This window comes from Ambystoma mexicanum, chromosome 2q, assembly GCF_040938575.1.
Source record: "Ambystoma mexicanum isolate Mex_15411 chromosome 2q, UKY_AmexF1_1, whole genome shotgun sequence".
Taxonomy (NCBI): Eukaryota; Metazoa; Chordata; class Amphibia; order Caudata; family Ambystomatidae; genus Ambystoma; species Ambystoma mexicanum.
Genome location: NC_090924.1, coordinates 497788950 through 497813726, shown reverse-complemented (window position 1 = coordinate 497813726; position 24777 = coordinate 497788950). Strand labels below are relative to the sequence as shown.

The 24777-nt window shown below is 42.6% G+C and overlaps 1 protein-coding gene across 2 annotated transcripts in view; it reads right to left on the bottom strand.

Annotated features, from left to right (window-relative positions):
* SNX8 (sorting nexin 8) overlaps positions 1 to 24777 on the bottom strand; it is a 947621-nt gene that overhangs the window by 262834 nt on the left and 660010 nt on the right. For both annotated transcript variants that reach the window (XM_069647618.1, XM_069647619.1), the window contains exon 6: positions 24306 to 24466. In XM_069647618.1, coding sequence (XP_069503719.1) covers positions 24306 to 24466 — 161 coding nt within the window. The remainder of the gene's footprint in view (positions 1 to 24305; positions 24467 to 24777) is intronic.

The following is a 24777-nucleotide window of genomic DNA, read 5'->3' as shown; positions in this document are numbered from 1 at the left end:
CTGAGCAGGGCACTATATCCCCATGGAAAAGACAGTGATGAGGAGGAGCTGAAGAAAAGAAAAAGTTCCCCTTGGTACTAACCTAGGAAAGAAGGACACAGGCTCCTTGTGAAGTGTCAGATACTCTGAAAAAAACATTCTGACACCTTAAATAAAAAGCATAAACTTGAATATCCTTTTTGTATCATTTGTTATTACGTGCAACATAAGCCATTCATACTTGAATGGAAGCGTAGAGATTTTCCAATTTACAGCTAAACATACTCTGGCTGCCTGAAGCAAACTATGTACCATATGAGGAATTCTGCTCATCTCCTTCTAGGAATTCAAATAGAATTAACAATGAGGACAACGGCCTCGAAATCTCATCCTCTTCTTTGATACCCGAGAGGACTTCCCTCCAGTACACCTCGACCTATTTAAAAGACAACCGAACATACCAACATGCCCCTGCTTTACCACATCCCTTCCAAAATAAAGAGCTACCTTCCGGGTACATCTTGGATAGTTTCAGGGTGAATACTGCCACCTGTGGAGTAACACCAGTGCATGCATTTTATATTGTGCTGATCACAGCACCCAGGGCTGTTTTTCTACATGATAAATCCCACATTTCATCAGAGATGGCTCTCTGCAAATCATCTTTCAATGCGCGTAGCTGTGATCTGTTTCCCTAACCTTGGCACCAACATCTCTCAATAAATGCTCACTATCAAGCCTCTTGTGTGTGTCGGTGTGTGTGTGTGTATCACAGTATGTTTTTCAAACCTGAGCAAGATATTTTCTCATGTATTCTCCCATTTGGAATTCCCAAGCACTCCTTTAAACTGTAAATACGAGAAAGCTGAAAGCATCTGCTGTCTCAACAATTATTGCACTGAGTAATAAAAGCCCCATCTTCCCACATTTGCCTTTTGCCTTGCATTTTCAAAGCCTGCTTCACGCCATAATTGGAACCACAGTGGTACGGGATTAAATTTCAAATGGTTGGTGCTCATATACAATTTAGCTGGACGGATCATGACAATAGTCATCATGGGTGATCTCTTTCCTTGCATAGATTCCATAAAACCTGAAGAACCTTGTATAAACACACTTGTATAATAATGGCGCTCTTTCAGGGTATTCATAACCACTCACCCACTATGACCGTCAGCATAATAGCGTTTGCTAAGTAAACCTATTACTTATCCGATTCTACCTTGAGATGTTGCACTAGTACCATCAACTGCACTAGTACTATCAACTGAGGCGCTCTATAATAGTGAACATCTGGAAAAGCTACCCCTCCATGTTTTTTTGGTCTAACAAAAGTATCTTGGGCAATTCTTGTCTGCTTCTCACCCCACCACAAGAATTTCAACAATGTAGTTAATTTAAAGTAGTTATCTCAAACCTTAATGGGCAGCATTTAGTAAAGAAACAATAACCCTGGCAATATGTTAATTGTAATCGCTGCTAGCCTCCCTAACCATGAAAGGGAAGGCACAACCATCAACCCACAGCTGCTTCTATTCGTTTTTGAATAATAGAAAATGTGCTTCATAGAGCTGCACCAGTGATCTACTTACCCTAACCCCAAGATACTGTATTTCTTCTTTTGCTACTGCAAAAGGGAGCAAAGCTATATATTCTGTCCTCTGTACAGTCTGACTTTGTGTGGGGGAACAGGGCCGATCTTGAGAAATAAACTTTAAAACCTGAAACCTTCCCATGATCCCCAATTATCCCCCAAAAGGGCCAGAGGCGTCCTCCTTGGATCTCTCAGATAACTTAGCACTCCATATCAAGGCTGTTTTCTCATTGACTGAAAACCAATTAAACAACAAAAGTATAGTGGATGACAAATACAAAGCACGCGAACAAGAAGCAAAAAACACATTTTGTCTGGATTACCAACTCAACAACAGAAAACTAAACAAAATACAACAAGCAAATCATTAAAACATCTTTTTGAAATACTTGAAAATTTATCAAAAAAAGAACTGTCTAAATGGTGGGAATTCACATCTTTGGAAAATTATCTACATGTGGGTAGAATCCCAAGAGGATTACGAATTTGCATTCTTCCCTCCTTTGATGAGGAAGATTTGGAAGAATTAAAAGGTTGGGAAGAGCTACTTAAAAATACATCAAGAGAAATGATGCGGAGGATCATTAACAACACCAAAAAAACACAACACAAATTAACACAGGAAATAGATGACATCAAAACCAAAATTAAAGATCTCAACTTACCGGAAGCAACATTTAAGAATTATCAAATCCTTGATGAATATCTAGATAAATTTGAACAAGAGATCAAAATCTGAAAACAACAGACTTTCCATCGGGACGAGATGGACTACAAATTTAAAAGAGTCTATACGTTCCAGAAACAAACCAATAGGAAACCAAAAGGATTCACCCTATCAGCCAAAAAGACAAATCCTCAAGCAGCTAAAAACACCCAGTCATCTCAATCCTCTGAAACAGAACAAAGTAGCGAAGGAGAACAGGAATCATCAAGTTCATCTGCTGAACCAGAAACATCAGAAACACCACCATATTCTTTTTTAGAAGAATACCGCAAGCACAAACAATGGAAAACCAATTACACTCCAAGTAAAACAAATGCACCCACAAATGGTGGCCCATCAAAAGAGCCAGACGAGGCAGCATCAGAAGACTACGAATCACAAAACAGGGTCAAAATAAGATCAAAAGAGCAAAGGAAAAAGAAGAACTAATTCTTAACCTATTGACAAAACATGTTCTGCTACATTATGCTCTGCTTTGAACAAAGGCCTATCCCTTTGTCCTACACACAAAATGGATTACTTTCAAACAAGAGTTGACCTATTTTTGTTTAATTTCATTTTATTTCATTTAGTTTATACAAACCTTTTGAAAATAAATACACATAGAAAGAAGAAAAAAAAGGAAAGAAAACAACAAGAAAACTTGTCAACATGGCATTTTCCTATCCTCTGGAATCATTCATTTTTCTTATCAGTCCTTTTCCTTAATCATTCTGCTTATCACATGTTACTTTACTCAAAAATGAATTAGGCCGTTTCCTATCTTATAACTCTTTCATTTAAAACTTCAAGTCTCTTTCTTCTCGCACTCAGCGGCAGCATTACAAGTGTATGGTGATCTTGACTCCAATTGGATTTGGATTTGCTCCAGGAATCGCATCGTTCCAATCATCAGCTTTTTGCTTTCCCCGATGTGCAGATGTTTCCACCATTCATCGGCATTATATGACTGGTATGAGCTCCTCACTTTACCCAGACAATTCTCACGTTGGATCCTTAGGTCCGTGCAAAACAAAATTAGATGTTTTAAGTTTTTCTCATCCTTTGCACACAGTCTACATTTTGTATTGTTTATCGGGATCATCCGTCGATGACTCAAAATTTCTTTTGTTTCTAAGATATTTAATCAGAACTTTAGGAACAACCTTCTTAAACGCTTGCATGGAGCTAGCCTCAGGTAATTTGGGAGTGTATTTCGTTTTTTTGCTTCTGGTGGTTGATTTTGCATAGATTTATGGGTCAATCTTTTCGCTGCTATTTCAATCCAATCCAGATCCAAGAATTTATTTTTCACTGAGTCTGGATTAGCCCAAAGGGTTCGTTCGTCTGTTCCTAGTTGCTTTAGGATTACTTTGCACTGTTCCTATTCGTTTAGCACCGATTTCTTTGGATTCATCTCTTCTCTCAAAATTTTGAACGGAGGTAAATTTGCCTCATCACAAGTCTTTCTAAATAGATAGAGCTTGTTCCATGTGATCCTAGCATTAAGCGACGACATCCCAACTTCAAACAGGACACTCGCAGTTGGCGTCCCTTGGGGGATCTGGAGGATTTTCTTCCAGAAGAAGCCTTTGCATCGTGACCATAGTTTGTGTTCCAACCCAAACATGTTCTCAGCTCCATAGGTTAGAACTGGTGAGACTTTGCTCTGGTAGAATTTTCTTATTGGATCACATGAATATTTTCCATATTTATTTGGGATTATCATAACCTACGCAGTCAGTTTTCAACTGTTTAGAAGTTTTTTCACCATCGGAGCGTCGTTAATACTTGAGCTGATGATTGTACCCAGATACCTTGTGTATGGGACTTTTTTCAGATTTTTCACACCAGGCGACCAACCTCGTCTAAACCCATTGGATTTTCCTCCTCTTTTGTTTTCTAGAACCAGAATTTCAGATTTGGGGCATTAATATCCAATCCCAGATCTTCCAGGAAAATTCTTAGCGCTGTCAATTTCCGTTGAAGGCCAATTGGTGTCCGGTCTAAGATCACCATGTCGTCAGCATACATGATATGATTTATCGGACATCCATTCATCCGCGGTGGAAATGACAACGTTTGCTAGAGCGGTGCCTACTTCTGATATGTAGAAGTTAAACAAAGTTGCCCCTAATGGGCAGCCTTGTTTTACACCCCTCTCTGTAGTGATAGGGTTTGTTAAGTTACCTTCTCGGTCCAAACAAACTTGGATATGAGTGTTTGAGTATAGCTCTTTGAAGGCTTGGATAAGGCTTTCATTACATCCTCTTTCCATGTGTTTGTACCAGCGTGTTTCTCTATCTACTCCATCAAACGCATTTGCCATGTCAATGAAGGCAAGGTATATTTTTTGACTAGATTGAATTGCATCAATTTTTAGCAGATTCAGCATTAGTAAGTTTACACCACAGCCTACACCTTTGATGAACCCAGACTGTCGGTCATCGTAAATCTCCTCCTTTCGGATCCATGTTGTAAGTTGTGCCAATAGTTGTGTTGCAAACACTTTGCCCACTACATCTAAGAGGGCTATTGGACGATAATTAGCCGGGTCCGTGCGGGTTCCTTTCTTAAAGATGGGTACGATTATCCCAGATTTCCCTGACACAGGGATCCGACCTTCTTTGATTATTGAGCGGAACAAAATGTCACAGAAGTCTACCCACTCGTCCATGTTCTCTTTTAAGTCTGCATTCGACAAACCATCCGGTCCGGCTGCACGCGAAGCACTGCTTTTTTTGATAGTTGCACGAATGTCTTCTCTGTCTATTTCAATTTCCAAGGGTTCACTCCACTGAAAATGTATGGTACTCGAGATTTTTCTCTTTTTGAATAATTTTTCATAGTGATTTGCTGTTACGCTCACCTGGACCCCACAGGGGTGTCGATCGGACCTGGACAGCTGCGGTCTCTGTCAACGTGATGCGTATTGCAGAGATGACTGTCTGGACTGGCCCGCCTGGTCTTGTCTGCTGGACCTGAAGAATTATTTTCCTGCAAGTGGAGACAGGGATTACCCACCTGTGGGTTTTAGTGATGGCCTCCCAACTGTTCTCGCTCTCCCCCACTAATCACCTCCGATATCCCCTTAGTAACCTCACCTTATGTTTGTAAAAGATGAGCGCTCTATCCTGCGTGTCTTGCAGGGGCGCGTAGATACCAGTTACTTCACTGGTTTGAAGGCGTTGGGAGAGTTCCGGTAAGCATTGACTCTGAAGTCCCAGGCGGGATTGGTAAGTATCAAGTTCAAAGAGTTCAATGTGCCTGATGTTCACTCTTGTCCCCTTCCTTCCTTAAGTTGCAACTGAGTTAGTGAGAAGAAGGTCTCGTAGCTGCTGCTGGTGTTCAGGTAAGAGTGTTACCCAACGCTGTCCGGTAACTATTGCATGCGTTAACGTGTTTTTTCTCCCTCTTTACAGATATGGCATATGGAGAATAATACCGCCGGTGGTAAATCAGGTAAGTCTAAGGTGGTAAGAGGTATTTGTTGATTCCCTTGGCTCACCTTGTTATTCTTGTGCCCCTAGGTGCCGGAGTACGGCGAAGAAATGATGGAGACAGTGCCGGATCGAAAGATGCTGTGAGAACTGGTGAGTATGGCGCCGTGCTGGAGCTGGCGAAGCGACGTGTGCAGGACTGATGTACTTTCCAGGTCGGGAGATGAAATGGATCCGGAATCAGGTGAGGAATTTGAAATAAGTTTGTTTTATAACCTTGTCCTTTTCTTCCTCTTTATTCTAGGAGCTCTGGATTCGAGGCGGGCGTGGCAGAAGACTGGATGCTGGCTGTAGGCATGCGGGCGTGGCAGAAGACTGGATGCTGGCTGCAGGCACAGAGAGTCACGCTGTTGGATGCAGAACAACACGAAGCATGTGCTGCTGTTCGGGCGTGGTATAAATAGCCTCCAAAGTAGTCCCAGGAAAGAAGTTCTCCAGGATCACACCCGAGTAAAAAAGAGTCCCTGTAGTAAAATAGTCCCATCCAGGCCTCACGTTGGCTTGGATTTATTTGCAGCATGGTCTGCATGAGGTAAATTATGTCTATGAGCCTGGCGCCTATGGCGCCAGGACTGATTTTTATTATGAGCCTGGTGCCTACGGCGCCAGGACTGAACCCAGACAGCCCCTAGCTGGGGCTGCTGGGGTTTTTGTAAATGTCTGGATGCCTGCTCCCGGGGCTGATGGGCTTGATCCGGATGCCCGGGGGTAGGCATCATGACACTTGCCCACTCTTTTTCAGGTACCATACTTGATATTATTGCCCTTTCGGAATTAGATACTTCATTTATTATGACCCAGAAAACTTTGGAGTTTCTTTGGTTTAGAGCCTTCAACATTAGTTCTGCATCTCGTTCCATTGTCGCCCGATGCTGTTTGTACCATTTGAAGTATTTATTCTTTGCCTTTTTAGCTTGACTGTTGTCCTTCATTGGTTTTACAGCACCAATTCTTCTTATGAGTTTCCTCAACTCTCTTTTTCTTCTCGCTACCTCAGGATCGTATTGGTGATTTTTGAACCCCGGTTTAGTCATATTGAAAGGGACCCCTAGGGGTTCCTCGTGCTATGGAAACAAGGCAATGACCATACACGAAAATATGCACCAGACACGAGATTTCAAAATCCCAATGCTAGGGTTTATTGCAAGCAAAAGATAGTATCAATTGGTCAATTCTGATCTCACGCCCCGCGACGTGAGTTTCCTAGACCTCGAGGGACGCAAGAGAGCGAATTACGTACATCAGTTACATATATACAAAATGCATATCATACAATCAGCAAAGTCATGTTCAACACCTCTCTGTATTAAGTTCCTTTGAACTCGGGAAAATGATGATGGACATATCCGACGAGTACGACGATCATAATGCTTTCGATGTCTATTCTAGTAACAATGTGCAATTTAGAAAGTGCGGAGGGATCTTTTAGAACACGGTGGTTCTGTTCTTGGAAGCAATCTGCACACGGGGGAAGAGCCACATTCTAAGCTTTGCTATCTATGAGGTACTATTCATGTCCTGGGAGCCGACACGTTCTAAGGGGTTTTGCGAAGGGGGGCCGTAAGAGAAGCATAATTCAAGCCTTTAACTGTTTTATTCTAACATATTCTACCATCGTACGAGACTGGCTGGCAGCTGTGAAGTGATTAAATGCCCCCCAGCTTCCTCCCAAGGCTACAGAGAGGGAGCGTGGGCATTCCTTTCTGGGCTACTCATGAGAAGTTCAGCAAACTCTTCAGTCCCCCGACCTTGTCCTTTCATATTCAGACAACAATGTTAACAGTTGAGCAGAGTAAGCAGAATCCGCAAGAATTGCAAGCTGCAAAGCAGTTTTTAGACAGAAAGCAATGAGCAATGGTTAACAAGCAAAATGGCGATTCTGCTACGTTTAAAATGACCACTTGTTGGTCAAGCATAACAGTCTATATTTCTATAATTCGGTGCATAAGACGGTTGGCCCACGGCCATCAAGTTACGTCTATCATTCCAATGAAGGGTATTCATTTTTACAGATTGACAATATGGTTGACCTTCCAACTTTTATAAATCTCCAAGAACTGCTGGTATTCAATTAATTCAGACCGACCCTGTTCCTGATAGTGTTTCAAAGTTTCTGTCACCGCCAGCATGTCGGCATTTCTCAGTCGCAATCTGTTCCGCTCTGGAACCAACGACACTCCTTGTCTCCATTGTTTCCTCTGAGCGGGTTTGTTCGTCTTCCATTCCATAACCACAATATTATGGTCACTTTTGTTTACCTGTTCACCTCAAGAAAGATTATTTCTTGCACCAGGTTGGACGATACAAAGATGTAATCCAATATAGATTTTTGACCACCTCTTTCCCAGGTTGGTTTGGCTGGGATATCTCCTTGCGTTGTTCCATTCAACATTGTCAGGTTCCTGTATGACATTTCTTTTAACCAGCATTCGCCGTTATATCTTTCTTTGGAATTTGCAGGGACTTTTTGTTGGTCAAGTTCTATTATTTTCATATTGAAGTCTCCACACACGATCAACCTAGCTTCCGGGTCATCAATTCTGATGTTGTCGATTGCGTCTAGGAGATCTTTGAATTTTTGGTGTGTTTTCGGCGTTGTGTTCCAGTAGACATTTAGAAGGTGAATCCCCTGCACCTTCAGCTCTGACTGGCTTGCTGGTTCTACACATATTTTCTGCACGAAGGGTGAAATATTTAATGCTGATTTGATTCTCATACTGCATTACTAGAGTTAATTGGCCTGACATTGGACGTCCTTTAGTCATTCTAATGGCTGGATTTATTGCAACTTCAAAGCCCTCAACATAGGGTATATTCGCAAGTCACGTTTCTTGCAGGCATATCAAATCTGCATTTCCTATAATTTCCAGTGGAGCATTCAGAAGATGGGAAAAGCCTCTCATATTCCAAGAGGCTATCACTAGCTTTGTCACTTTCTCCTGGCATTAACTCTTCGTTGCGCCATTTAAACTTTTTGCCAACCATGCCCATTTTGTTCCCTTGACATCCTGGATCTTCGGCTCCTCATTCATTATTCAAGAGTTGACCTATACAAGTTCAGCAGAAATCTTAAACTTAAGAAATACTTTGCTACTGGTTTCAAAGCCAAACCGAGACCAGAAGAGGAACCCGTTCCCTCAGACCTATCAATTGCTCACTCATTATTAACAGTGAATTTACTTAATCTTCCGGAAGAAGACAATATTCATACTTTGGAATCTTTCACTGAAGATCTAGGCATCACCACGGATCTCAGTGAATCAACAAAATTAAAACCTATATCAACCTTTTATTCACATGTGTACACTGACAACGTTATAGATCTCCTTGAAAAAGCAGTTTCTAATGATTTAAGATCACTATACCTCAAAACATCCAAACCTAAAAATCTTCACTACAACTTAACCAGCAAGGAAAGAGAATCCTTAATCGAACTACAGAAGGACGAAACAGTGGCAATAAAACAAGCAGATAAAGGGGGGAAAATGGTATTGTTAAATACAGCAGATTACATCAAAATGGTGGCAAAGCATCTCAATGACAAACAGACCTACGAGAAACTGACCAAAAAACCACTTCCAAACCTAATCACAGAATGGCATCAGCTCAACAGGCATCATCTAGATGAACAACTGATAACAGAAGAAGAGTAAAACTATTTGGACAATCAACATCCGGTACTAGCAAGCATTTATTTCTTACCAAAAATCCATAAAGATTATCATCATTTACCATCAAGCAGACCAATAATCAACAGCATTGGATCATTAACGGAACCCATTTAATCATACTTTGACAAACACCTACAACCATTGGCAGCCAACCTGGCCTCTTTCATTAAAGATACAACAGATTTAATAAACCAACTGGAATTAATAGAATGGGAACAAGACTTCAGACAAGTAACTTTTGATGTTACTAGTCTCTATACCAACATACTCCATCAAAAAGGAATTGAAACAAAGAATTTCTAGAAACAAGATCCATCTCATACAGAAATCAAAATGAGATATTAGAGATGCTGAACTTCACGCTCAACAATAACATTTTTTTGTTCAATGATGACATTTACAAACAAAAAAGAGGAACAGCCATGGGGGCAAAATTTGCACCAGCATATGCTAACCTATATATGGGTTCCTTTGAACTACATCATACATGGCAACACTGATCTTTCAGTGAATTAAACCAGATAATCTACTGGAGTATATTTATAGACGACATCTTAATCATATGGAAAGGAGACAAGCAATCACTTAGTGAATACCATCATTTTTTAAACAACAACCAATACAATTTAAAACTAACCATGGATGAGAGCACCAGCAAAATCCACTTTTTGGATTTAGAATTGTACATATTTAACAACAACATCTATACAACTTTATACACAAAACCAACAGCAGGGAACAGCATCTTGCATGCAGGAAGCTACCATCCACTCCACATCAAAAATAATATTCCGTATGGGGAATTTTTGAGAATTAAAAGAAATTGTACAGAAAATGAGGAAATGCAAAAGCATTTCAAATTAGCCAAATATATTTTTTTGAAAAGAGGTTACAAAACGGATCTACTTGTGGCCAAAAATAAAAGTCAAGAGAGAAACAGACCGGACCTATTAAGTTCCACATCAGGCAAGCAAAACAAGGTGGCGAATGTAAGTGCCCCAACTATAAGATTTGTCACAACCTACAATACAGAGGCATTAAGTTTGAGGAATATTTTGAAAAAACATTGGAACATATTAACTACAGATCAGGATTTGAGACCTTATTTAAAAATCAAAGGACAGCACCAACTTTGGGCAACAGAAAATCTACAAGGATATTACAAATGCGGAACTTGCAAGATGTGTGACTATGCACCAATGGCTTAAAGGAATGCTCTGAAGCAGATGGCTCAACCTACATGATGAAAGATTTTCACAATTGTAATTCCAAATTTATAGTGTATGCCATGAAATGCATATGTGCCACATTATATATAGGAAGCACCAGCAGACCACTTAAAACACGGATTTATGAACATATTCGAACCATCAAACTACGCGACATCCGTTACCCTCTCAGCAAGCACTTCCTAGAAAACCACAGATAAGAAGATATTGCTCTGATGAGATTTTTTGGCATTGAACAAGTAACTATTTCTAATAGAGGGGGGAATAGAGAAAAGAAATTACGGAAAGTGGAAGCGAACTGGATTTTCCACATGGACAGCACAAACACAGGTTTAAATGCGGACCATGAACTGTGTCATTTCTTATGATAAACTGCCACCATATCTAATGTCACTCCATATATATAATTTGGATTCATTGTATTTTGACTCACATCAAATCTTAATACAGCTTTAAAATCAAGCCTCTCATTATATAGGTTAGGGATCTTTACACATAGTAAAGAGTAATCATTTTATGCAAAGTAAGATCTCCTCAAAGGGTAAAATAACATACCTATGCTTAAAATTGACAAAGCATATTAAAAAAATCAGGAGCAAGAACCAGACAAAATGGCGGCCGCGGCGCAATGTAGGCCGTAACGCCCATGTGCAGATGGTTCCATCCCACTAGGGCACGCCTAAATACAGACATTCACCGAGGAATTAGTAAATCCATCTAGTAGAAAATATGCGTAAGACCAAACAGTGATCCCTTTAAATTTAATTGTGAAACTTGAATTATGTGAGCACTAAGTCAACAGCCATACTAATTGGATAAACATTACGGATCCAACTGATACTCCAAGATGGCGTCCATAGCGTGATCACGTTCATCACGTAATTTTACGGATGACATCATGACGCTGCAGGACATAAATAAATAGCAGCCATTTTAGGTGACTAAAACGAGCAGTTCAAGTCACGAATTACAATCCGGCTCAATCGGACCTAAGGAGAAATCCAAGTAAGAAAATTCACACTGGAATTATTTCCTAAGTTGAATTTCTAAACTTTAGGAAGCTCATTTTTGTACATAGAAGGATGGAAAGCCTTAATCCACCTTTAACTTAGTTTCTCTCTTGAATCACCAACAGGGACTGACTCGCACAATGTTAAAGGAAAAATAAATCCAGCAAGATCCTTTTTCCATTAGGATGCACAGAAATCTAACAGTTGTTCCTTCAAAAGTCATAAGGAAACACTGATCAGTAAGAATAATTCTTTAAACATTTTCTTGTGTACCATTTTGGATCCTTATTTAACAAGTTTTTAAAAGATTCAGGGTAAAGTATTGTATCAAGGTACACAATTGCAATTACTTGGCATCATGAATGTTCAAAGATTTAGAGGGCAAAACTTGTGAAAACCACTGTATTTCATTCTGTGAAGATAACAGATATACCTGCACAATATAATGATGTTTATAAGTTACAAATTGATCATTTTCTTTCACAACTATTGTCTTTAAAAATATTGTATTTTTTCTTGTTCACAACAGAAATATTTGTAAACTTACCTCCTGAAGAACCACTTAATACAAAGTGGGGAAACACGTGTCGAGGGTAAAACATGTGAAAATCACTTTTTCTAATTCTGTGAAGATAACAGATATTTTCAAAATAACTAAAATCAAATAAATATTCATTTGGGAGCACCTGTCAAACAGTGTTTGAAAAAAAAAATTCTTTGTAATGTAGCACATCAGTGAAGACTACCAATTTCACTCTATTCCCAAACTCCATTCCCAAAATATCGGAATCTTCCATAATTGCAATGACAAACAGTTGCATTATAAACATACAAGAGCGACAAGGGGCATCGCCGTCTTATGCCTCTATCTACTCAAGTGTAATTTAAAATGTGTGGTGGTACCCCCTTTGGGGCTTGAAAACCACAGCTTGAAGAACAATTAACGCAGATCAGTGTTTATCGGCTGTGTTGCGGCAAGCACATCCTTTGTCTGGTGGTCCTTTCATGAATTTCTTAAAATAAGCACCAGGCTGAAAGGCAGAATGCAAATGCAGTTTACCACAACACATCAGTTTATCACTGATAAGCTGGTTATCGGCTGTGTTGCAGCAAGTACTGCCTTTGCATTCTGCCTTTCAGTCAGGTGCTCCTTTCAAGTAAACACAGGATGGAGTTAGCGCTGGGTTTACTTTTCTTTTCTGCAGCACACTTCAGCAAAAGAAAACGCTAGCATGAACAAGAGGCTACGAGCTACAGAGAAAGAGGCCCAGATTGAGGTCAAGGGCAGAGGGAGACTGGGGAGGATGGGAAGGAGGTGGAGTCACGAAAACAATGAAAAGTAAAGCAAGTATAGTAGAGGACAGGTGGAGAGACAATGCAGAGAGGAAAAAGAGCATGTGGAAATAAGAGTGTTTGAGAACAAGAGAGATCGAATGGGACAGGACAGGGGGGACAGTCAGAATTGTGAATGAGAACCGTTGAACAGAAATAATAGCAAGGGATAAGAGGATGAACTGAAATAGGAAAGGAGAAAGAGACAGAATGCTAGGGACAGAATAGGAGGCAGAAATAATAGGAGGCCGATGGTTGGTTAGAATAGGAATTGGAGTGGGACAGTATTGAAGAGGAAGGGAGGGAGACTGAATAGGATGGAAGGGAGTGGGACAGAATAGGAGGGAAGGGACGGAGACCGAATTGGAAATTAGGACAAACTAGAATGTTAATGGAGTGAGGCTGAATCGGAAGGGGAGAGAGAAAGTGCCAGAATGGGAAAGGAAAGAACACAGATGGAGAGGGTAAGACTATGAGAGTGGAGGAAATAGAGAGAATGGAGGTGAACTTAGGGGGTGATAGTGATCAGAATATTGGAATAAGACACTAAATCAGAACAGTAAGAGAAGATGCAGAACAGGAAAAGAGACGGGCAGAATGGGAGTAAAGCTAAGAGACAGAACGGAAGGGAAAGAAAAATAATTCATAGGGCGCATAGAGAGCAGAAACCGCTGGAGGGAGAAAAAAAAAATAAGACAAATCAAGAATGATATGTAGCCAATACACAGAATGAGAGGTTTAGAGAGTCAACAGAGCAAATACGCACAGGGATAGATAACTAAAAAACACAACTGGAGGAAGAGGAAAGACAGAATGGAAGGGATGAAGGGAAGGGAGAATGGGAAGTGTGAAAGGAGGAGAGAAAGGTGAATTTGAGAAAATGAAAAGGGAAAACATATTTTATGTGGGAAGGTGAGAGAACAGGAAAATGACAGTCAAGCTCAGAAAGGAAGGAGGGGAAATACACCAGGTGCAGTAAAGAAGGAAAAGAGGACAGCAGAAAGTTGTGAATGGGAGAGCCTGCATAAGGAAGAAGTCTTATACACAAGGAATTAACTGACAAGTAATTTTAAAAAGTGATGACGGGAGGGAGTCTACGGCTTAAGTATACAGTGCAAATCCTATCCATAGTAGCTAACATTTTTATATTGTCTGCTTGGGATGTATGGTCACCCTCCATGCTTCTGTAATGAAATAACCTGGGATATGAGGCTGCCTCAACCCTCCCACCACATAAGCAAACTTCTCAACTCTCGCTCATTTGGGTTGTGCCACTCAACAAAACAAATGTCTGCTAGTAAACTCATGGGACCACCTTTGTTTCACTCCCATTGAGGACTAGAGTGTGGGCACTTATTACTAGTTTGGCAGTGTGTGAAAAAAGTGATGGTAATTCCGTTACTGCCACTTTTACCCACACTGCCAATTGCCATGCAGTAAATACGCCGATTTCCAGAGGAAAAGTGTGGCATTAACCTCCAGCTTGCTGCTGAAGGTAAATCCTCCTCATTACCTCCAATAATTGGTGGAATTTACACAGTGTTTAATGTCTCAAAAAATAAGTGCCAGGGCTCAACACATTTACAGTGTGAGAAACCGGAGGGTATTCTCCCTGGGAGGCCCCGAAGTTCCTCTATACGGGTGACCAGGGGAGGGCCATCGCTTTTGGATCCCAACCCTGGGGTTGGACAAGCGAGGGAGGATCACCTGGGTAGAGGAGTGTAATGCTCACCTGGTAGCCACGGGGACGTCACTCAGCCTGTTCTGACCTCTTACGACCTCGAACCCTTCCCTGGAGGCTATTCGACTGGAGACTGGGCCTGAAACACAGGATTGGTAGAGTTTAACTCCCTATTGTCTGTGTGCTTGAACCCCTTCTTCCCCGGGGTCCAACCCTACCCTTTGATCCACAGCTCACCTTGTTTTCTTGGATAGTGTGCTCTCCATCCTGCTTTAAGCGCAGGGGCGCATTGATTGATGCAGGTTTGTTGCTGCCTAGTTACTTCACTGGCCAGAGTCCAACAGGTAAGTATAATGAGTCTTTTGAACAGTTCTCTAACTTTGTTCCTTTCCTTCCTTAGATGATGGCCGGCGTCCGGGGATGGCGGCGTGCTGCTGAGATGAGTAGCGCTGAAGGTGAGTGAGAGCGCCATGCACCCCTTTCGTATTTGCATTGAACCGAGTTCTTTTTCTGTGTCTTTTAGGTGCTGCAACGTTTTCAGCGTGGATGCTGGTTATGAAGAACAAATGTGGTGGGTAAGCCCGGTATGCGGCGCCTCTAGATGTTTCCACGCTAACCTGGAGTGTCTTTTCCCTCTTGCAGATGGATGAGAAGTTCCGGAGACAGCGTTCCCCCAGAGCGGCTGGGATTCAGGTAAGCGTTTGAAGCTTGTATATTATTTAAAAATAAGCAAAGATTTGCACAATGCTTACTAATGCCTTTTTTCCTGTTCTTTTCCCTTAGGAAGCGGCGTGCCGGGATGGGAATGACACTGCCAAAGATGCCCGCAGAACAGAAGGAGCGATGAAGGATGGACCGGAACGCCGCAAGGGAAGGCTGTTCCTAACAGTGTTCTTGTTCTTGCAGGAGCTGAGCGCAGAAGAAAGATGCAGGCCTACTGGAGACCGATCCAAACACGGTGAGTGTCACGCTGCAGGTGCAGAAAACGCAAAGCATGTTTCTCAGCCTGGGTGTGGCTTAAATAGTCTCTGGGTATCCCAGGTGTCTCTGGGCTGAACCACACCCAAAAGACTAGACCGCAAATGAAGTTCTGGGAACCAAAATATGTGGGGGCATCCATCTTTTCCCCCATCAATGCACTACAAGTCCAATCCCCAATGTTATCCTATAAGAGTGAGTGAGTCTGGTGCCCCAAGCGCAATGTCTGACTCCAAGGGGGTCCTTGGAGGGATGGAGAGGCCCTTGAGGGCCATGTAGGTGATTGTGGCCTGGCTCCAGCCTGACATCTTGGAGGGCTGGGGACATGAGGGGAAGGAATCATGACAAGGAGTCCAGGGTAATAAATCCAGGAGACACTCAGGCGAGACGCAGTATCCGGTTAGGGTAACAGGGCGTGAGGAAGACATCCCTGGCAGCTTTATAGGATATTCTGGTCTCTCCTGAATAAAAAAGAGAAGTCCCATCTTAATAGAATGACAAGGGTGGGGAAATATGCGAATCAGAGGGACCAGCAGAATACGATTGGCGATAACATCAACAGGTCCTTCCCCCAACTGAAGTAAAAGAACTTCTTATCCATATCAGTCCAACTATTACAAATCACCAGTAAAGAAAGAGGAAATGGGGAAAAGGGAACTGCCCTGGACATATAAAAAATAAAATCACACTGGGTGTTCCCCTTGTCCCCATTCTCAAGCATCTTATTATCCTTTGCCCTGCAAGAACCATCATTGATCTGGTCCCAGCTCCCCCTCCCCATTTCCAACCAACACTGAGACGAGGAAGATGCAAATAAGTTCAATGAGGATTACACATAGGAAAAGCTTTGGGAGGCAAGACAGCCCCTGCTACTACAATCTACCACTAGACTGTGCCACTAAGAGTCAGGCACGTTCAGGCACTTTATCCCAACTGAGCACACCTGACTCCACTTGACTCTTCCCTACGCTATAGCAGCGAGCGAGTTGGGGATGCTGTCTGGACCAGCGTTGCCAAGGAGCAGAAAAGGGCAGGAGCTGAAGGCTGGAGGAGAATGGCGTGCGGATACGCTGGGCCAGTGTTTGATAGGGGCTGCAGCATAGCGAGGAAGCCCAGGTCTCCAAGGTGGCGGAGTGAGGCTGCCTGCATCCTGCTGGCGGTGTTCAGTGGAGTACTCGTTCCCTTGGGACCTGTGCCAGCTCAAGGGTATCTAAGGGACAGGTGATGAGACCCTGACCTCAACCCTGCGTATCCTGGAGGAACTGCCTGTCAACGCGATGATGCCAGTGAGTTTCATGAAAGTTAATGAGAGAGAAACAAAAGAGCTTGCATGTGACTGCAGCAAAGCACCTAAGTAAAGCAGCGGGGAGCGAAAGGCAAGTGACAGATTGTGAAAAGGCATATAAAGCAAGCAGAAAGAGTGTAAAGCGGCACAAAAGAAAGAAAGCTGAAAGGAAGAGAGAAAACAAGCAGAAAGTCAGATGGAAAGCTTGAAAAGCATTAGGTGTGACGAAAAATAAGAGGAAAGTGAACTATAAGAGAAAGGTGCGAGTGGTCCGAAGCAGGAAAGATTTGAAAAGGGAAAGTAAAAAGGAGAGGAAGTGAAAAGAGGGTACGAGCAACCCGAAGGTGAAAACAAAGTGCAAGCAGCACGAGAAAGGGACAGGAAGGTGCAAGAGTGCACAACCAAAGGAACAGAGGGTGCCAGGGGCACACTAAAAGGCAAGAGAAGGGTGCAAGAGGCACAACAAGATAAAAGGAGGGTGCAAGTATGCACAATAGAAAAGAAGGCATGGTGAAGTGGAAAAGAACAGAGTGAAAGTAGCACAGAAGAGAAAAGATGCCAGAAGAAATGTACAGAAAGCAAGGCGAGGGGTTGCAGGTTAGAGTGGTCGTGCTTGGGAGGAGCAAAGAGGCCAGCGTTCCAGAAAGTGTCTGATACTACCACATGTAAGAACTGTACAGTGAAAGGAGAACTTTGCTTAAAGATGAAAGGGGCCTAGACTTGCGGAAGGGAACGCTGAGAGGCCTGACCAGAACTGGCTATTCTTGTTTGGAACTGGAAGAGTCCGAGCAAGGGAACCCCAAGAGACCGACGGATATTATGAACTTTGTTGATTTGTTGCAAGAGCCCTGCATGGAAGGTCCTAAGGGCTCCCCTTTTGAACTATCTTGCACTCGTAGAACTACACCCGTTGTTAAGACTATCTGAAACCGGCTGTGGTTTACATTTCCTTTTGTTTGAACCACTATTTTTCCTTTAAGACTTAGTAAAAAACATTTTTGTAAAGAGTGAGGGCAAGCATATGTTTAGATACAGACGCTTTATTGTTTTGGACTTCGATATCGACAGCGCTTCGAAACATCAGTTAAGGGAACCATACCTTAAGAGTTAGGGCCAGTTAAGCATTACACCAACCCAGGAAGCTTAATAAAGGTTTTGAAACTAACATCTCTGAGTCTCTGTTACTCTTGATACCATGCCTTTCTCACAAGAGGAAGCCACCGACACATACTGCCCAAGCGGCAAGATGTCAAGAAGGGGTTGAAGACTTTTTGGCTTGGAATCTTGCGAGTTTGGTCGGGAAGGATTCTTTGACACACACAACAGGCAAATTGTGGGCATCAGCACTGCAAGTTTAATTGGCACAACAACCAGGCCCAGCATGTACCACAGCAATGTAAACTTTCCATATGCAGAAGTAGTCAGTCTCTCTCACACACACACACACACACTAAAACAACTGTTCAACGTGTACTTCCCTCAGAGTATGTTGCAATAGGCCTTGTAAAAAGGTATGTCCTTAAACAGACCAGGTACAGAATGGACCACAGCAGTGCAGGTTTGTTCAAATAGAGGGCATCAGCATGGGCAGCAGAAGTGAATGTTTCCCTCACCAATAAGTCAGCATGGAATGCAGTATTGCAAGCTTCTCTCACACAGAACAAGTCAGAGTTTGCATTAGCATAGAGACCGTCCCTCAAATAGAAAAGGATCACATGGGATGCACTGGTGCAATGTAACCTTCCCTCAACCTAGACCCTGAAAGTATGAGCCACAGAAGTGCAATCACCCATCATATAGACAATATGGGATCAGCAGTGTGAGCTTCCATCAAATAGAATGATTGCAACATGGGCCTCACTTGCAAGGGGTTTAGTATTGTGCCAGGCAATAAAGCTCCAGTCACAAGGAATGAACATAGGAATGATCTCAGTTGTACAAGTTCCCCTTCTGTTAAACAGGCACAGCATGAGTCTCCAAAGTGCAAGGTCCCTGCAAGATAAACAGCCACAGTAAGGGCCTCGGCAGTGCGATCTCACCCCAACATGTAACATTCACAGTATGGGCCTTGGCAGTGCCCGCTCTCCTCATGCAGAACAGTTATAGCATGGGCCTTTAGAGGCCATGCTCCACTCGCATAGAACAGGCATAATGATGCAGGCAGTGCTCTGCTCATATAGCAAAATCTAATCATGGACCTCCACAAAGCAGATTTGCCTCTAAATAACAGGCACAGCATGTGTCTCAGCAGCACATTTGCTCTTCGTACAGAAAAGGTAGAGCGTGGGTTTTAGCAGTTAATGCTGTCCCCATCATATAATATATATATGCAATCCACCCTCAGTTTGTTATCTGCCCAAGAGGTAGCCCAGTCCATATGTTCCCTTCCACCAACAGATTTTACAAAGCATTTGAAGGGCCCCTGATCCCGCTACTCACTACTCTAATTATTTCTCCAGATCGGGTAAGAAATGGATTCTATGGCAGAATCCATAACCACTACTTTTGAAACTGGAAAAAGACCCCGAGATCTGTACTTCCTACCGCCCCATAACCCTCCTGAATACCGACGCCAAACTCTATAGTAAAGTCCTAGCCACAAGGCTGGGAGAGGTCCTTCCTCACCTAATCAACGAAGACCAAACAGGGTTCATGAAAAATAGAGGAGCTCATGACAACATTCGGAGGATGGTTGACTTAATAGCGATGGCACCCAAACTTCCAGGGGCATGGGGTTGTCACTCCTTTCCCTGGATGCGCACTGAGCATTTGATAGCATATCATGGGATGTCCTACAGTATTGTCAGTTTATGGGTTTGGCCCAGTCTTAAATAAACGAATACTGGCTAACTTTCAAATACCATCCACCATAATCAAAGTTAATGATGCCAGGACGGCTCCACTCCATTTCTGTGGGGGCACGAGGCAAGGATGCCTGTTGTCCCCCCTAATTTTAGCATTGGCTTTAGAGCTCCTAGAACAAATGATACAGAGTAATCCACACATACTGGGTCCGACGCACGAGTGTAACACACAAAGTAGCGCTGTACGCCGAGATCATCTGCTTCCTCCAGAAACCTCTCCTGTCGATCCTGCCTTTACAGGATCGCCTTGAAAGATTCTTCAGGTTAAAGAGGAGGTCCAAAATAAAGCCTGCACTCCAGCCGCCCATTTCAAAGTACCAGGAACGTTCACACCGAGATATGTGACGTAGGGTGAGCAAACAAACCAGCAGAGAGCCGCAGTAGGGCTCTGCCCAGTGCCTATCAGAAGAACAATACCTGTTGTAGTACCAATAAGCAGACAACCATGGACAGTAAGGTATTCATTCAGAAAACCCGACCAGCAAATAAAACGAAATGAAGGTTGCTTAAACACTGTCCCGGAAGAAACTCAAAAGGCTTTAATTGAAGACGAATGGTGACGTCACGAAGGCCCGGACAGACATGCAGATAGAAGATAAGATGACCCAAAGATGACATACAGAGACGAAACGTCATGAATAAGGATATTGTGAACCTAGAAGGAGAGACGAGGTTGAAATATAAAGAAACTTAAGCTGTAAAGCAGGATGAAGTCATTCAACCAACTAAACGCCTGTACATATGCTTGAAACCGCAAGAAAGCTAAGGAAACAGTGCGGCTTGCTATGCTTAGTAGAAGATACACCGCGGCAGGCGCCACCTATACAGATCTACCTCAACAAAGCACACTACACAAGTGCGAGTCCATTTTACACAAAAGCAGAATTAACTCAGGTTACTAGAGGTCAAACAGGACAGGATTCGTATTCCAGCTAAAACGAGAAGAGATAGCTGAATCAAAACTCAACAAATGCAACTCGTGCCTGGGGAGCAAAGGTCAGACTAATAGAAGGAGCGAACAGTAGCTTTGCGGAATCGAAACTTAAGAACAGAACAGCCTCTGGGCCAAGATACGGCGGCCCAGGCAGGTGGCAAGCCGAACAAGAATTAAATGCACAAATTGAAGGAAACTAGGCAGATTCACGGTGTGAGCAGCACGTGACCATCCGAGTAAGAAGAGGCACAGGTTCACACCTACGCCTGGCTGTCACCCAGACAGAGATTATATAACTTTCTGACAAGAAGATACAGTTTCAAGGCCGACCACAGCCAACTAATTGACACATAGCCACTAAAGTAATAATTGACAAAGGGAGGCCGGGTGAATCTTGGGGTATCCTGCACCTGGCTGATTCTGCGTGCTGCTTAGTAAAGTGCAAATTTATACATGGGGTTGAAGCCAATCCAATCACAATGGACCAAATAATCTATGGTCCTATAAATAGTAAAAACGATGAGACGTCGTACTCAGTGACGTCTACTAGACTAATGTTAGAAGGAAGGGCTTAGACACCCACCTGATAGTGTTTATCCAATCCTCTTAATCCGTTACCATATGCAGATATAGTATCTATAGTAAAGTTACCTTTTCCTAACCAATAGAATTTCATGTTAACTTTTGAGTGTTACACTTCAATGATGACGGGTTTTGGGTATAAATGTTACTGTTTGTATGAAGTACGAGGGAGTTGTAGCGAGACTAACGCATCACTGTTGATTTCCATGTTTCCCTGTTTTTTGTACTTGTCATTAAACGGGCTCCCCTTTGTCAAACCATTGAGTTGTCCTTATTGATTGGTGTTGGAGTAATATACACGCACCCCCATCCATCTCAAAGGTGCAGCTATCTCGTCTTAAAGTACTGCGGAACAAACCCCGACTCTAAGGGGCCGGCTGGGCCCCCCCCCCCCCCCAAGTACAATGGTATCCGGCTTCCGCGTTAACCATCAGAAGTCGGTGGGAATGGCAATCAGGCAACCACCTGAAACCCAACTGGCAATGCAATCAGCCTTTCCTTTCAAATGGGTGGATAACGAGATCATATACCTTGTGATGCACATTACTAAATCGTATAAAACTCTTAAGGCAGCCAACATCCCTAACCTGTGGAAAGAGACCAAACCCACCCTAAAATGTTGGGAAATCTAGGAAATATCATGGCTGGGTAGGGTCAGCGCAATCAAAATGACAATTCTACCAAGACTCCTGTTTGCATTCCAGGCATTGCCAATCCTCATCTACGAAAGAGACCTTCTATAATTAAAGAAAGCGATAGGCCAATTCACTTGGAAATCGAAACCACCTACAATTCCGCACCATATACTCCTGAGGTCGAAGGGGATGGGGGTCCCATCGATACAGTGTTACTTCAAGGCAGCACAGATTGCACCAATGTTGGACTGGGCGCTGGATGACAGGATACCCGAAAAATGGAAGATAATTGAGCAAGGCTGCACTTGCTTCCCTCTAGCTCATCTGCCACTCCTACCAAAATCAGACAGGGCCCTCTTACTAGAATCCACCCAGTCTACTCTTATTACCTGGGCTAAAGCTTGCACATAATTGGGGGTTAAAACAGGACTAGGGCCCTTATGACCGGTGTTAGAGAATCCAGAATTCTCCCCAGGAATGGCAAAAGGAATCTTTGCACAGGGATACTCACTTGGGACCCAGCGGCTCAGGGACATATACAAAGAATGAAATCCCCCTCACATTCATAGAATGTAAAAAAGCATTTACCTTACCCAAAACAGAACGTTTCAGATACTTCAAATTAGACATTGGGCGTCCAATGACTGAGTTATTCAGGCAGGTAAACGCCTCCCCGAGAGCATCGTACTCCAGGTCTCAGAGGCACAAGGTCTTCGGAAAATCTCCAGTTGTCATCGCCTGTTACAAAAGGCTTCTGTTGAAGACGAACTCTCATACATGATACGATAGGAAAAAGCTTTGGGACAAAGATCCCAACAGATTCATGGCAGAAAATATGGGCTCCAGCTCAAAGAAGCTCCAGGTGCACCATGTTCAAGGGGTGTGCGATAAAAATATGTTATCATTGGTAAATGATTCCGCAAAGATTACATTCGATCCAACCCGAATATCCGGACTGCTGTTGGCACGGTGTGGGCAGCTGGGGGATCTCATACATATGTGATGGCTTTGCCCTACAATTCAAACATATTGGCAAGAAATCAGGTCGAGGACAAAAGATATCACAGGGTGTTTACTCCTTATGTGCTCCCTTATCATGCACCTAGGGGGATGTGCCCGATGATGGTACTTTTCCTGCATCAGGTACAAGGGCAGAGCTCATAACAGAGCTATTGCTGGCAGCTAAACTAAATCGAGCATGCTTTTGGAAAACAACTTGGGGGCCAATCATGTCATACTGGTGGGTTGAGATATGGAAAATAGTGGCTATGGAAAAGTTGACTGCACATATAACAGAGCATGACTCGATTTTCTCAAACCTGGGCCCCATTCTTCGAATTTGTGCAAGACAAGGAACACATCTTTTTCAGGCAGCAGACCCTGAAGCACTTATTTCAAAACTAATGCAACTTACACATACAGAGACACCTGCGAGGGATGGGAAGGTTTGGTGAAGAATGTTGAATTAAGATACTGTTTGAGATGCATAAAAGTAGACTGCAACACTGTGGGGAACAAATTATTATTATTTGTTAACCTTGGTGTTCCTTCCCGGCCCCCCCTGCCATCTCTGGTCCACCACTGGCAATGTGAGGCCTGCCTCATGGATATGACCACCCTTGGAGTTTTTCCAAGTTTTATAAGGTAGTCTACATCACTTGCACTATAAGTAGAATTTCTGGCCCTGAAGTAGTCTGGGCTCACTGACAAAAACAGTCATACAAGCTGAAACTCGAGTAGGCCACGTTTCATTCAGGAATTGATATATGAAGATTGATCATTAATTTCTAGCCAAAACGATGCAGCTTCAATCTGCTAATTAGGCTTCTGAAATGTACTAGGCACTTCTTTGCACTTTTCTATGACTGATAAATACTGCCGGTGGATTGCAGTTCTCCATAATTGTTGGTACTATCCTTGCTTTTACTGTTTTCCTGGAATGATTACCATTTGTACTGCTTTCCCTTTATTTTGATACATGTCGCATTGTGTGCTTTTTTCTTTGGCATCACAGCCTCTGTGCATATAGGTGATGTGCTTTGATTGTTTGTTAGACTGACAGACTGTATGAGTGTGATTGAGAGAGTATGCATTTTGGAATGATATGCAGCTCTCAAACACTGTATTTAGATATGGTGGTCATATTTGATATTGCTATTTGATGTTTGTCTTCTGACATTTATCACGGAAAATGCTCAAATAAATATTTTTGTAATTTAATATGCAATTGTCCTCAATGACAACTATGTGAATTCAACCTAATGTGGCAGATGAGATTTTCTGTTTGTATTCTACTGATATACAGCATTTAATTGTGGGACTAACCTTAATTCCTTTCCAAATATGAGAAGATCTGCAGCACTCCCAATGGATCGAGAAGCCATCCTCTCTGCCCGGTCTCGCAGTTTGTAAAAGCTGTTGAAGATGTTACGGATCAACTCCCTGCTGGCAGCAAATTGCATTTGGATATCGGCTGGGAGGAAATCCTAATAAAGGAACCGAGAGGGTGAAAAATAGGGTAAAGTGACAGTGAACATAGAATAAGACACAACAAGGGGAAAGTGAAATGTTATGATTGGTTTCCTCTACAAAAGGCAATATGTGAAAACATCCATTCTGTTATTACTTTGATACACCAATGACGTGGACATTCTCCTTCAATCTCCAGATAAAAAATGTTCTTCCCTATTCCTTACTCTTCAATTTCTTCTCCTACCCATTTGCTTTCCAATTAGTGCATTGTGCTGGAAGAAAGGCAGTAAAACCAACATCAGGATCCTTTCTTCTCTCTTTTACT